This window comes from Stegodyphus dumicola, chromosome 7 (assembly GCF_044657685.1).
Source record: "Stegodyphus dumicola isolate Sdum_Otavi_A_Nest chromosome 7, ASM4465768v1".
In the NCBI taxonomy this organism is placed as follows: domain Eukaryota; kingdom Metazoa; phylum Arthropoda; class Arachnida; order Araneae; family Eresidae; genus Stegodyphus; species Stegodyphus dumicola.
In genome coordinates, this window is record NC_140774.1 from 122,332,843 (window position 1) to 122,348,951 (window position 16,109).

General features: G+C 35.3%; 1 protein-coding gene across 1 annotated transcript in view; it reads left to right on the forward strand.

Annotated features, from left to right (window-relative positions):
* Positions 1 to 430: 430 nt before the first annotated feature.
* LOC118192854 (sodium- and chloride-dependent neutral and basic amino acid transporter B(0+)-like) overlaps positions 431 to 16,109 on the forward strand; it is a 70,098-nt gene continuing 54,419 nt past the window's right edge. Inside the window, exons 1-4 of the mRNA XM_085821424.1 lie at positions 431 to 544; positions 2,908 to 3,088; positions 7,296 to 7,427; positions 9,224 to 9,396. Coding sequence (XP_085677550.1) covers positions 431 to 544; positions 2,908 to 3,088; positions 7,296 to 7,427; positions 9,224 to 9,396 — 600 coding nt within the window. The remainder of the gene's footprint in view (positions 545 to 2,907; positions 3,089 to 7,295; positions 7,428 to 9,223; positions 9,397 to 16,109) is intronic.

Sequence of the window (16,109 nt, forward strand, 5' to 3'; positions counted from 1 at the left end):
ACAGCAAAAAGAACACAGTGTATCTAACGAAAGAGTAAACATTGTTAGGAAAGAAGAAATTAAGTTATAAATAACATTAAAGAGCAATACAATGATATATCGGTATACGTCTGCTTTGAAATACGTCCAGTTTGGTGTACCGTATTTGTTTGGAATAAGACTTGAGTTTGATGAGTCATGTCTACAAACGCTACACTGCACTATAGCTCCTTCGAGACACTGCGACCACTGCCGATGAGCTTCTGTACGCTTATTACTACTATTCAGTAAACAACTCGCACTATAACTCTGAAATTTCGAACAATATTATATTTTTTCGCGTAATGGTTTTGTAAATTCACTAATAAAGAGTTTCAGTAATGTTAATGTGAAGAGCCACTTAAAAATATTATTAGAAATGCAGGTCAAAACGAGGGAAATTGTATTAGAAATGGCGATAAAAAGAGATATTGCTGATAAGTATGAAGATGTCATGCGTATCTGGGATTTGGCTATTGCCTGCCGTATGCCGAATGCAATGCTGAGTGCGAAAATGACTACAATAGTGAAAATCAAAGGTGCTATTAAAAATGCTGACGCTGCGGGAGGGGGTGAAATCGATTAAACAAAGATCAGACAAGTTAGAGTATGTTGTAATGTTGCACACTCCCAACCTGCACGCAACAATAGTGGTGACTGCTATGAACTTTACACAAAGTCTTGAGAAGGGTTTAAATCCCTTTTTATTCAACTTTAGAAATTACAGATGCGTGCTCTTGACGCTCACAAACTACGCCGACCCGGCGGTAAAATAAAAATAAGAAACTAAAAATGAATAATAACAAGTGACTACCTACGAGACTCTCTAAAACGTAACTAACCTAACCGCGTTCTAAAATACCGCTGACAATTCAGCAAACTTCTGAATATTACGTTAAAAGATTTAACTATCTACTGAGGCAAGAATACAGGCCGAAACGCGCGGTTCTTCAATTTCTACCAAGCCACCTCCACGCTCGTGAAGCAAGAAAGCACTCTTTCGAACTCGTTTCCCTTCTATTTAACTCAGAATACTTCCGCTGACTATTTTGAATACTTTGCGCGTTCTACTAAAATTTACATACTCTGGCATTGGCAATTCCAGGGGAAAGTAAGGCTTGACAGGAAAGATAGTTTAAACTTAAAATAAATGTTAGTTAATATAAATATAAACCCTACATTGTTAAATATTGTTTTTGATCAATATAGCAGAAAAACGTATGCGTACAGTACCATGAGAAGTGCTTCATTTATTATGCTTTTAAGTGCAATTCGCCTAATACATTTGTATTTTAAGTAGTGTCATGAAGAAGAATAAGAAAAGGATTTTTTTTATAAGAAAGGATTAATTATTTTTCCTTTTTAATTTCTTGTAGTAGTATTGGCTGGTTGAGTTTTAGTTCAATTTACATCATCATAATTACGTAAGAATTCATATGACACAGATTTTTCTCGAAATGACGCAGTGCGAATAGAGATTGCTATTTTTATAACAGAGAAGGAAAATTAATTTACGCTGCTAATTTAATCTTTTACATATTCTTTTTCTTACATATATATATGCCCACTCTATTACTCGGCTCCGTGACCTCAGGTTTTTTACTCTTATATGTTGATAAATTGTGTATTTCTTGCTTTAAAAATGATTGAATTATGTTGTTCTTATCTTCCGATTAGGGTTTTGTTGCCTTTAGTTAACCTGCATGCAATAGTTGTAGAATTATGAACAATTTTAAAATTGTTTAATTGCGGCTAAGCCTATTTTTCTACCATAGCCGCCATATTTGCTTACATTTGACACTTAACAGAATAGTGAATTAAGTCAGTTTCTGCATCTTCAGTGTCTTTTTGCAGCTTTCAACCTAAAACCGAAAATCTGCCTTCTCTCAATTGGCCGAATTGCTCGTATTTGTGGTAGAAACTAATTTCAAGTGTAAAAAGTGTTTTAACTGTATTTGGTGTTTTATATTTATAAATTTTTAATTAAGATATTTTGAATTTTTATGTCTTTTTGCCTTGCCACGAAGTGAGAACTGAATTAATTGAATGAGAAGTATATCTAATGAAATTCGGGAAAATAAGTTGAAATGCAGCAGAAAATGCGTATATTAATATTCCATACAAAGAAGTCATGTACTGTCCACATCAGACTTTTTTCTTATTAGAAAAATTTGTTTGGTATACGTCTAATTTTTTATGCGTCCAAGACTTGAGAATTTGAGCAGTATCACTGATTTTTAAAATAGAACTTTTTATTTTTATTGTAAAATATTAAAGATTACGTATAATTTTTGTTAAAAAGAAACTCTCAAACATTGTGTTATAAACTTGCTGTTATTGCTATTGTCCCAGAAGCGCTCGTTTCTCCATTGTATATCATTTATCGGTATCATATATTCACTTTATATTTTTTTATTTACCATGCACATTTTTATCTCAAACTGATATCTTCTCGTAGTCATTTTTCTATAATAAATGAATTCAGCTATTTAGGCAGGGCTCAGCTAAACCGTAACCTGGTTAATGTATAATGTAATAGCCATGTGTGAATAAACGTTTTAACTAAATATAATTTAACATCAATTTCATTACCATTAATTGCGAAATATTTTTATGATTTAATTTTCTATCGGAATTATTTTTGGGTAAATATTTTCTATTTAAATATTTTTTGTAACTGTTTTCTGTGTAAATTGCTCTAGAATCCTTGAGACGATTTCTGGATCAATGACATTAAGTCCATCCGTTTCCAAGCAGAAAAATGTAAAGTTATCTAAAGATGCTTAGCATGAGATAGAGATTTAATAGTCTGATTGATAGATCTAGCATAAGGACTAAATATAAGCATTGTCGCAGTAACAATTGTATGGAAATCCTTTCATTTTTCAGGTTTTGCCAGTGGTGAATGGAACAAAAAGCAGCAAAGAATTAGAAGCAGAAGCTGAGAAAAAGCATCTAGAGAGAGAAAAATGGGGAAGCAAAGCAGAATTTTTGTTGTCTTGTATCGGGCTGTCTGTTGGTATCGGCAATGTGTGGAGATTTCCTTACCTTGCCTACCAGAACGGTGGAGGTAAATGAATAAATGTTAATTATTTACATTCGATTCTTTCTCTTGTTGTCGATTATTTTATGAGTATTAAAAATGCAAAAGAACTTCCAAGAGCACTTCTCAAATGTGAGAATATCAATAAAATTTTCAGATTCAAAGAAATACCTATGGGTATGTAAAAACCGAACCTTTCACAAGACTAGGAAAAGATAGTTTGTACTTCCATTATTATCACTGATTTTCTTGATTATTTTATTATTGGTTATACTAATTCTTTATTTTTGAACCTACGGATTCAATATGAAGGCATAGGCATAAGTAATTCCGGAGTAGGTGGTACAGTTGCTTGTAGATAACAGAAGGTGTTCAGTAAATTTGTTAGTATTAAAACAACTCATAAAGTATACATACATTTGATCCCATGAATGAAAATGAAAATGAAACAAATTCTACCTTTTAACACAATTCTATGACAAGCACTAACACATTTATATGTATTAACACATTAACATGTATATAATTCAGGAAGGAACGTAAACAGAAGTTAAAGAAGAATTGGTTTAAGGAATTGATTTTTATCTACAACAACACTTTAAATATATAAAAACTTAGAATTTTATGTAAATGAATTCGAATTTTCTTCAGCAGTATTATGTTCCTAAAAATTTAATTATTATATCAGTTGATTTTGATCACGGAGGAATACGAGAGATATTTTACTCATTAATAGGTAGACACGAGTTATCGAAACGACTTCAACGGAAGTCGACAAATTAGCTCACTAGATGTAGCTTCGTAAGGCGAAAAAATGTTTTTCGTAAGAAAATGATATTTATTATGGTTTATGACATTACCCCAGATAACTCCGGTTTCAGTGAAGCAGCCCCCCCCCAAAAGAAACACAATCTAGCCAGAAGTAATACAAAACTGTAGTCAAGGTAATAATAGGTAATAAGAGCTAAAGTAAAAATCAAGTAAATACATATTTCAATCCATAAATGTCATTGACAGTATGCTACACTCTTAAACATGGTGTAACACATAGCGGCACATTACAGTCTACAACAGCGTGATAATCTGATAATCTGCATCGAATAACAAAACAAATTTGCACGACAGAAAATTTAGTGTAGCCCCAGGGTACCTGGGTCTAAGACTCTACCACTAATCGAAAAACTGAATTTACAGTTCATTTATAATGCGGTCACGTCGCCGACTGCAGCTCAGGATCATGCAGGAACCAATCACAAAAGCCGCTGGACCCCTTCCCCAACTAAGAAATCATGTGCTGGCAGAGTGTTAATTGCCACGTTATTATGTGCGATGGCATTAAATATCCGTGAAATTTTCAGCGCCCGAGTGAACTCGTTGGTAGGAAAATCGAAGCGGCATGTATTCCTGCGATATCTCGGGTGCAGTCGTTAAGCGGTTAAACTGAAGTAAAGTTATCAAATAAGGTCAAATTAGATTATAGATTTGCTAAGTGAAAGAAAAGTTACCGAGTAAGTGATTAAGCCGCCAAACAACTTGGTTTGGATTTTAGTCCACCATTAAAATGGCAGAATGCAATCCTAGTTTGGTGAAGATTTTGAATAGTTCTGTCAATTTTGACTACGATTGCGAACGCAGATCAAGATAAAAAAATTATTTCCTTAAAAACATCCACGACTAATTAAGGTTGCATTTTCGCCTAATTTTTAATTTTGCTTTAGTAAATTCTATTTTCATAAATGACAGATGCCCTCCGAGTATTAATATTAGGGATATAACATCGATCAATTTACAAAAACGTTACGAATATTTCATAAACAAACTTTTCCATTTTGTAATTAAAATGCTGTGAAAGAACCTATTTATGTTTCTAATTATATTAAATTAGTTTATTGCTAGATCGAAGGATATTTGTTGTCACCTTTTAATGTTATGATTGGATTAATGTTATCAAAATAGACGTGAACAATTATTGTTTTATGCATTTATATCTTCCAAGAATCAAATCTTTGTGTCAAAGGTTCTCAGATTTTGAAGTCTGTTAACATTTTGAATATTTTGAATGTTAATATTTTGAAGTTTAAGTTAACTATTCCTGGTTTTATAATTGAGACTTTATTTTATATTTCAAGTGTTCTAAGACTTTTTGTACTTTTAGAATGATTTTTTTTTCTGTTGACCTATTGACTTAAGTTTGTTTTCATGTAGGTTAAAGAAAATTTCAATTTTTTTATTCATTATTTTGTTATGCCTGAAACAGGGCGAAAGTCTGGTTTTGCTATCAATATGTATACGATATATTTCTTGAATTGCATGCTTTTAAAGTAATGAAAATGAAACAAATTCTACCTTTTAACACAATTCTATGACAAGCACTAACACATTTATTGATCATGTCCCTTAGAATACCCCGTTTTCTTTCGAGGGAAGATAATGACAATTTTCAATATTGAATTGGCATATCATTTCCTGTGCTATTACAGTAATTATTTACTTTGTCCATTTGTAAAGAAAAGAAAAATAAAAGTTTAGGTAACTTTTTTTTTCGAATACTGTTTTCATTTCCGCCGCTGTAACGAGAAAATAACAGTATTTAACAGTTGCATTTGACTCTTAATGCAATTATTATATTTAAAAGCTCGTTATTACTTCTAAAAAATTGAAAGCAGTATTTTCAAAATCAAAAAAAGTATTTTGACTTTGAATCCTAAATTGCTTCGTTAATTTGTCGACATATTTAATTAAGCAAGCGAATACTTCAACATTACTACTTTCGCCTATGGTTATGAATATCATTAACTAAAATTTAATTACGATATAATAAATAGTTCAAATTACGAAAAATGTCTTTATTCTTGTTTTAAGAAAGAAATCATATTGTTACACAAAGGGAAAGTAAATGGAGCTATGCAATTAGGGATTATTATTTGACTACTAGATTTAATTTATTATACGATAGTTTATTCTGAAATGCAATCGATTAGAGTATGCGCCTCTTAATTTCAGTACCATTAACAGAAAAAAAATTCTGATTCTACAAAAGTTTTAAACGAAGTAAAACTCTAAAATACATCCAAGAACTTTTTAATAATTGACTTAACCAAAGTATTATTTTAATTTAAAATAGCAGTTTGGAAAATAAATGTTTCGGAATAATTAGGAATTTGGAAGAAATCTGAAATTCTAACGTGCCATTAATTTTAAGGCATACCATGCTTTTAACACATTGCTTCTGAGACCAGTGCTAAAGTAGTAAGAACAATGACCTCTAGCAGTACCACCCGGACTCAAAAGCCCAGATAACAGGTGACTGCATGACAGTTTTCGTAATTTTCCCTATGTGTAATGTGGATCCTTTCCTCAGGCATGTAGCCGTCGAGTGCTTTGCAATATTCTAAAATATCTAATTTACTCTGGCAATAATGATGTGGAAGAAAAAGTGCGTTTTAGATTTTAAGAAATATTGTATTTCTTAGGTACCGTAAATTTCACGTTCATATAGGATATATTTCAGTTATGGTAATAGCATATATTATAATTCGATTACTTTTTTCTCATTCACTCTAAATCATTAACCTTTTCGGCCATGCAGCTGGTATGTTCCAATTTCATTTCTAGAGATCTCTTTATCGGTAGCAGAGATTGTTTGCTATTCTTCACCAGAAGTTTCATCTGGCGGCTTGTGCGCATGTGTTTTTCCACTCGTAATGTAAATATTTGCTTTTGAACTTTTTTCTAATGGCGGGCTCTAGCAGTTATAGACGTTGACCAATACTAAGGCCGGAAGTTATGGTCTCTTTATTATGCAGGCACCTAATAGATGGGTCACCTTTGCTTCCTGTGAAGGGACAGACTAATTATATCTATGCTTTCTCCAGGATTCGAACCTAGGATCTTCGTAACGGCAGTCAGAGTCTCTTACCACTTAGGGTCACCATTGGGCGGCCTTGCTTTTGAATGTTCTTTGTGGTATTATTTGGCAGTAGGAACAACTTAAGCAGCAACTTGTTAATATGTTGCAAGGAGTTCTTCTAGCATCCATAAAAATATTTGCCTGGTTTAAAAAATTAAGGTTTGAAAAGATTAAATCATAATTAATTCCTCTTCTAGCAGCAATTTAAATTGCTTTAAGAGGCTGAGAGAGTTTTAAGTAATTTGATGTCATATTTGAGAATATTTGAGATTGTGCAACTATATAGCTAACTTTTTATGTTGTAATGGTTTCAAATATCCACAGGAGCTTTTCTGGTAGCCTACATTATAATGCTGATACTGGTTGGAAAACCGCATTTCTTCGCAGAACTAGCTATAGGCCAATTTGCTGGTCTGGGAACGCTTCGCGTTTGGAGGTGTTTTCCACTAGCTAGAGGTAAGTCATTACTGACAGATAGTATTATAGTTACGTTACTTATTATAATATCAATTACTAATTCATTATATATTGGCTTCCAAAGATTAGACACGGTAAAACCAACATAAATATAAAACTAAAGTTTTTATTAACATCAAATTGTACATGAAGTTAGCAAATGTATTTATGCATGAAAGAAAACAAGCATTATGCACATATTTAATTTTCGTAAATTATATGATGATGTCATATTTGAGTTACTAACAAATTCATGATTAAAGGTAAAAGTAAACAAACAAAAACTTACATTAATAAGTTATATGCTCACTCCGTTAATGAATTACCTAACATTTACATAAGCTTTGTAGCGATCATCCATGCTTCCAATGACGGTACCAATCAACGCATATACTGGCAATGGCCAATCCTCCATTAGGATAATTTTTAATTGTCTGAGACAGGTTGGTGGAGGTAAATGGGCAGAGACAGTATGCCCGAGAGTACCCAAAATATTTTCAGTGGTATTAAGGTTGGAGGAACACAGCGACCACTCTCATAAGAGAAATACCGTTACTCTTCAAGTGTACGTTAACGTTGTTTGCTGGACAGGGATGGGCACTATCATCCATAAGGAGGAAATCAGCCTTCACAAATCACATTTATGGCGGGTGCAGCGTAGAGTCCCCTAATGGGGTGTAGGACGTCATTCAGCTACCGCGCAGTCCTCACAAAACCGTCTTTAAAGATATGCTGCAGCGAGCGATATTGCATTGAAATTCCAGTCCTCCCCATGATGCTATTATATCTGAATGCGTGATGTTCGATGATGTTTTGGGTCTGATTTTTATGCCCCGTTTTCTCTAAAACTTTACACGATTATCATCTAATTTTTTGAGCAGAATGACTTATCCTCGAACAGGATGCTGAGCCTAACTGAAACACTCCTAACTGGAGATGTTAGTGAAGTCACTTTAATATTGCCCCTATGGATTAGATGGTTAATGGACACAAACTTGGTACTCGGGAGTACGTTCCCTTCATGTGAAGACATCGGCATACAGTAGTTACATATATTATGTTACCAAGTCACGCTACAGCTATGGATGTAACAGTTGTGGAGATCGTTCATCGACTCTGTTTGGCTGCTATAGCATCATACCGATCATTAAAAGGGATGGTAACCGTTGGTTGACCAGGCATAACTGTTTAGAATTATTTCAGCATTCGAGAATTACCAAATTATCAATGGCAAAGAAAAAAGCGGTATCTTTAATCACTCTCATCCTTCTTTGCGTTGTATAACACGTCACCGCTCACTATTTGCCATTCAACTCGTTTCAACCATAGAAATAAGAACATCATCAAAATTTATTCTACATAAGTTGTGAACATTGCGTATCAGAATTTAAATGAACCTCCAAAAACTCTTCAGAATAATGACATCTTCAACGACTACCTAATTAAGATATATTCGGGTATTCAGTCATGACTGGCTGTAATATATACGATATTTGTATAATGCCATTTGCATTCGTACTGATTTTCGGTCACTCAGATTCAACTACGCTTTCGAAAAAATGCTAATCTACTGTACATTGCATGCTTAACATTTGGAAGCCAATAATAATAAGTGAATTGGATCCCATAATATCATAAATTTTTAATTGATTCTTAATGCAATTAGTTCTAATATAAGTATCTGAAAGCTGAAATTTCATTTACTTTGTAAAGATAATTACTTTTACATATGTAATGTGTAATGTAATAATGTGTAATGTTACATATGTAATGTAATAATTTATAACTTTCACCAGGTCTTGGATTTGCAATGATCATCATGTCCATTATGGTGGCTATTTATTATAATGTCATAATGTGCTACACACTGTACTATTTCGGCCAGTCTTTCCGTTCTCAGGTGCCTTGGAAAGAATGCAGCGAATGGTGGGGAGCCGATGAAAACTGTTATGTTCGTCAAAGTAATCAGGTGACTTTCTTATTGTTAAAAGTCTGGAAATAAGTTTTGCTAAAATAAATGGCAGAAAACAGTTTCTCATAATAGGCATTAACTGAGGCAGGTTTTCTTTCATATTTCATGGTGTAACTAATGTAACTATTGAGGTTTGGACTGAGGCGTTCTGTTTTAGGCCACCAAAAACATTGCCCAAGAGCTTCAAAAGAAAATATGTGGTTAATCTAACATCAACACAATAGTGTTTATTAAATTTTATTGAGACATATTTGAATAGTATTATAACAGTTTCTTATATACATATTAAAACGAGAAGAAATTAAATGTTTTGAGCATTTCATTACAGATAATAAATCTAAATATGGAAATGAATCACAGCACTGATGAAGTTGGCATAATAAAATGCAGATCTACACAGCTTGTTCTCAAGGTTAAATCCTTACCTTGTTTTCTAGGCGACTGCAGGAAAATTAACTATAGCCTATATGATAGAATATCTTAGGTAAAGTTTTCTTTATTAATACGATTTATTTATGCATTTTGCAAATTTTTATTTATGTCGAAAATATTAAAACGCATTCAGAGAAAAGTTTTCATTTTCTTGTTGTTGCATGTTAATATTTGCTAAAGATCTTCTGAATAAACAGCCAGATGAAGAGAAAAACTAGAACCTTTATCACCTTTCAAAGTTATAAGAGATATTGCAAATAAAAAGGAATCAATTATGATGCAGAAATAAATAAATTCTCTTTACAACAAGTAGTTCTTACGTTTTGTTAAGTATCCATAAGAGAAACTTTTACACTGAGTAATATTTTTGTTTCCTTTTATTTTGGTTTTGAAACTGAAGTCGGCGTACGCTTCTCAGTGGTGATTTTATTGAAGCCTTTTAACCAATTCGGAAAGAATAATGGTCGTTTCAACATCTAAATGTAGATATCAGGTCCAAAGATTGTCTAATGGAGACTAAAAAAATAGAGAATGCATGGTTTCTGATATGGCATGCTACAATATACCACTTTTATTCACATAAAATGAAATATAGCCCTTAAAATGTTTTGACGAAATTTTTTCTCGTCATATATATAAAAGCCGGCATACCATAAAATACCTAGGCATTTTACAGAATGCCGAAACTTAACCGGTAGTATATGAAACGATTAACATTTCGTACATTTCCTAGGTATGTTTAATGCTAAACAACAAATTGGCAAAGTATGAAATGGATTTCCGATTCGTTTCGAATATTTTTACGTTTAGTATATCCGTAAACAATTCATAAATTTAATTAATTCTTTCCACAATTTCATACATTTTTATACACTGTTTTCCTTATTAAGAAAGGCATAAATTTTGTTTTGTACAATTTAAATTTTCTTTACGTATTTTGAATAAAAGAGTTTTGATGATTTTCTTTCATTACGGTTTTCAAAATAACATTTATATTTTTGAGGAATGCACGTCTTTTAAATGATAGTCTTTTAATATCCTTTCTTTATACTTTAACTAAATAGCATTTGTCATTCTTTAGAATACCTAAATGTTATATACAATGTCTAAGGATAGTATATAATATTTCTCATATTTCAGAATTTGCCTAAAACTCCAGACATTTTATAAAATGCCTATGTATTCTGTAGAATGACGGCGTTTCTTACATTGACCGTAACATGTGCATAGTTTAAAACTAAAAATATATTAATTCATCGCATATCATATGATAGCTAAGGTGAAAGTTAATGTATTTGCTCAGTTCAACCTTATGTATTTAATTATTTTTCTTGTAGAATACTATCAAAATATCAAGCATCTACATGTGATGCTTGGCAGATGTAAGCCACTATTTTACTTTGTCAAACAAATTCAAAAGTGTAAAAACATCTGATACGTGAAGACATCATATATTCAGACGAATCGGTGTTTTGATTGGTGCTTTTAAGGCTATTATAGCTATATAAATACACTATCAGCCGTTAAAATTTCTACGCTGGGTGGGAAATCAAATAGCAGAATCTTAGTTATTGTATATATACAGTACCATAAGAGATGACATAATAAAATTTCCAGGTGGTTTGGGGAGTTCAGAATACAGCACACAAAGCCGCCACCTCTAGCAACAACAACGCCTATTATTCGGCCGGGCTTCAAGTCGAAGTGAACTTGGATGACAGGTACGGGTACTTCATTCTATGCGGCTTCAGCTCTGTGTCAAGGTTCATCAATCGTAGCAGCTAGCTAGTGGTGGCGTGCCAGTCTATCTGCCGCCCATCACCAAGGTTTCTTAGTGGGTGCGAAATCTGGGTAGCGTGTTGGCCAGGGAACAGTCGAACACCCTCTGCATCAAGGTGGATCAGGACAGCACGGACATGTGGGCATGTGTTATCTTGTTGAAAGATGACGTCCTGCGAAAATGCGTTGAAAGATGCGTCTCGAAAATAAGACTCATCCACGAGCGTTAAAACTTCAGAAATGTAACGGCGGCTGTCCATATTACCGGCTATGCGAAGAACAGATGACTGGAATGTATACCAATGGCACCTGATACCATCACGACAGGTGCTCGTCCAGTATGATGATGACGATTACAAGGCTTCAGTGGCTATGACGTGACGCATTTCTATGTCCAGTGTCGTCGTTCGTCGCATCACTGTACGCGCACCTGTCTTTGCTACAAAAGGGTCAGAGAACTAAAACTCCTGGATATTATATTGGATGAAAAGTTCACCTGGCTGCCTCTCCTTAAAGCGCAAAGAGAAAAAGCCCACCGAATCGCAAACAATCTGCAAAAAATGCAAGGCCCGCACTGGGGCCTTCGGCCCAATATCTACAAGATACTTTACTCCACTGTCGCGGAGAGGGTCCTAACCTACGGAGCAGCCATCTGGGCAGCCCCGATGACAGTCAGAAAGGCAAAATTGCTAAGTAGTGCATAGCGACCATTTGTCCTGGCCATAACGAAGACCTACAGGACAACGTCGACTGCGGCCGCTTCGGTATTAGCACGGCTTATGCCGCTCCCAATCAAAGCGCAGCAAGAAGCCTCAATTGCAAAGGTGACGCAATTCCAACAGCCATGCACATATGGGGATACATGCTATCTGCCAGAAGTCTACGAAACACGCAGGTCCAAACTAAGCACACATCCGTCGGAATATGGACTGGGCATAAGGACTTTCCACTCACCAGGGTTAACCCCGCGCTTAGACGGACCAGGGGCTGTGCTTTATACAGACGGGTCAAAAATTGATAACACTGTAGGCAGTGCCTATATAGCCTATATAGATGGAAACATAGCAAAGGAATGGAAGGGCCGTCTGGGCGCACAGGACTCAGCGTTCCAAGCGGAAGTAGTTGCCCTCACAAAGGCAGTGAAATGGGCAATTGACGCATGGCAGAGTCGAGCTACGATATTTACTGACAGCCTGTCAAGCATTTATGCTATCAACAACCCTCTCCAGCGCTCCGCACTAATCTCGCACCTGCAAGAAGTCCTCCGTCTACAAGAAAAGTCAATGAAAATCCAAATTTCCTGGGTGAAGGCGCACGCTGGAATCCAGGGAAATGAAGCAGCAGACGCTCTTGCCAAGGAGGCTGCCCAAAATGAGGAAACGGAGCAGATTCAGGTGCCCCTGCCCCGGTCATGCCTAAAGAGGCAAAAAGAGGAGACCTCCATTGGAAACTGGTAGAAAGAATGGAACCAAATCCCGCAAGACCGCAGAGCATATGAGTTCCTGCCCAAGGTAGAGGTGGACCGGCTCATCTCAGCGCCCTACCTCACGCGATATATAACAGGCCACGGCCCCTTTCCGACGTACTTTGCAGAAAGGGGTCTAACAACAACTAATATGTGTGTCTGTGACAACTTGGACTCACCAGACCACTATGTCACGGAGTGCCCCTTAACAGCAGAATAGCACATCAAATTCCCAACCACCAATGTTCTGCCTTTCAAACGCCTTCTCGTAAAACATCGAGGCACACGACAAAAGCTTAAAAGCATAATGGACAAGCTAGAAAAAAATGAGCATAGACTTCTGCAGGCCGGAATAGGGCACATGCAATAAACATAATTGGCATAACGATTCTCAAAGCTTACTAAAGTAGCTAGGACAGCAATGGTATGTGTATCCGTAGTATGGAAATGTAACTGTTTTTAGTTATCCACGAGCCGACGTGCCGTTCAAGGCTATTAGCACAGTAATGGACAGTGCACATATAATACTGTAGATGTAACGTGGCATGTATTGAGCACACATCTGTTAAGCGTCTTACAACTGTGAAGTCTAGATGGTTGCAGGGCCAGCGTAACACCCGAGTAGTCATAGAAAGCCGTCCGGGTGCCCTGTCCTGCTGTCACCTGTCACCTGTCTTTGCTACATATTACGAAAGTAATCCAAATGTATTCCGTCCCCCTGGATTTCCTCCTCTGGTGGGTAGACCTGCAGATCGGAGGAATCAGGCATTGGCTCTGGGTGCAAGGCGTGAGTCTCTCATGTGGCCCCTTTGGGTTATTCTATAGATGGTTGCAGGGCCAGGGTAACACCCGAGTAGTCATAGAAGGCCGTCCGGGTACCCTGTCCTGCTGTCACCTGTCACCTGTCTTTGTTACAGCATCGAGGGAAGCCGCGATAACGGTTGCCATGCTAACAGTACGGGGGGGCTGAACATGTCGTCGCATTACACATGTGTACACATTTTGTCCTGAAAACGAACCAGGTACCTGACTAAGGGCTCATTATGTGGCTGTACGATCCTGCTAAGCCCCAGAGGACAACATATCTGTCCTCTGGGGCTTAGCGTTAGTGGGCCGAGCGGCTTAGAAACTACTTAGCTTTCAATAAAGTCCTTCGAGATCCATCGATCTCATGTTAACTTGCAGTCATGGGATGAGTACCATCACGTGCAACAACATTACGAAACAATTAACCTGTCAGCCCCGCTAACCCGGCCACATCTTGCCGAGGTCGAATTCTGGAACGTGATGGTAGGATTTCTCCTACTTATATGAGTCATAGCACAACCATACAAAAAGAATCAATGTTCAAATGCTATTTCTGAATGAGAAACCCGCTGTACACTCTTCTCATTTATACACATATAGATAGCGTTATTCATATTTTCTTGTGCGTAACAATTCTAATTAGTAGTATATCGCCGCATGTAGCATATTTCATGAAAATTTATTACATGCCATCTTCATAGTGCAGGAATTTTAATGATCAGCAGTGTACTACGTAAATCATCTTAAGAAAGATAGCAATTTCATGCAAGGGTTTCAGTATTTATGTTACATGTTAAAAATAATTTCAATATATTACGTGTAAAAGGTGATTTAAAAGTTATCGTAAACGAGGTGGTGGGGCGTAAATTTTGTTCAGGACTTGCTAAGCTGAACTGCAGTCATTTCTTCCACGTTTTAAAGATATCGTAAAGGCTCAGAAATGCATATAATTACGAGTTTTCTTTTTAAAGAAATTTTATTACGTAAATGTTTAATTGCAATTATGTCCACGAATCTTTGCTTCGTCTGCAGCAGATCACAAATTATTCATGATGAATATCGAATGAGGCGACCATAAGTTTATTATTTTCAAGCATAGTCTGAAAATTAGAGGTAAGTTACGGATAGCATCATGGAAAGCACTTTTATTCGGATCAGCGATACATGCTGTCAAATAGTGTCTTTTAATATGCTAGTGAAGTTGGGTAATCTTAATGTACAAATTGACTTCAGCTAGCCTCATTATAAGAAATCACAGAATTTCAGATACATTAATGGATGGCATATAACAGTATTATTCAGACTTTAAAGAAGTGCTTTCCCATAAAAATGCAAATGGCTCCAAAAAAGAATTTCGCGATCCAAATCAAAGCATTGTTATATATCGTGAATTGAGTGTTTTTAGGACTTAACCCACCCATAAATTAAATCCGACCTTATATATCCGATCATGAATTAAATCGAGACATGAAGATATCTCGATTTTCGGACGATAAAATTAGTAAAAAAAGGGAGGGGTCAATAAGCGAGAAAATACGGTAATATTCTTTAATCTTTCTCAATGATGTTACATATTCCGTTATCAGGTGAGTAAATTCCCCTAAAACATTTTTACCTACTTCTGCTATTTACCCTTGCATTTAGCATTTTTGATGCCTTGAGACTTCTTTATGTTAGAATTAATATGAGAATTTACAGACTATATGGATTCCATATTTTAGTCCATTGTTTAACTCTTCAAATTGAAATTTATTAAGAGGACGGAGTAGAAGCCATTGTGAATTTCTTCTTAAATCACCGTGAGACGTTTACTTGAGTGTTGTGTAATTAGATTAATCGCAAGAAATCACATTCATAAATCTTTTTTACTGTTATCTATTAGTCCCGTGAGTTACGGATGATCTTGATTTCCAATTGATTCTATTAATTCTTGTAATATTCAGGATCGAGATGTTTTAATTCAAAAAATCATCCGAAGGAAATGCAAGTTATTTAAGAAAATGAACGTAAATAGGACTGTTGATTTAATTTCAACTTACGTATTTGCATACGTATTTATAATCATACGTATTTACATTTAACATAGAACGGAAATAATTTAGTTTTGATTATTCTTAATGACAAAAGTTTTGAATTAGCTAACATTTATATATTAAATGGCAACATTTTTATTATTTACAGTTTGACATATAATTTAATTTATGGATAATATTTAAAAGCATAACGA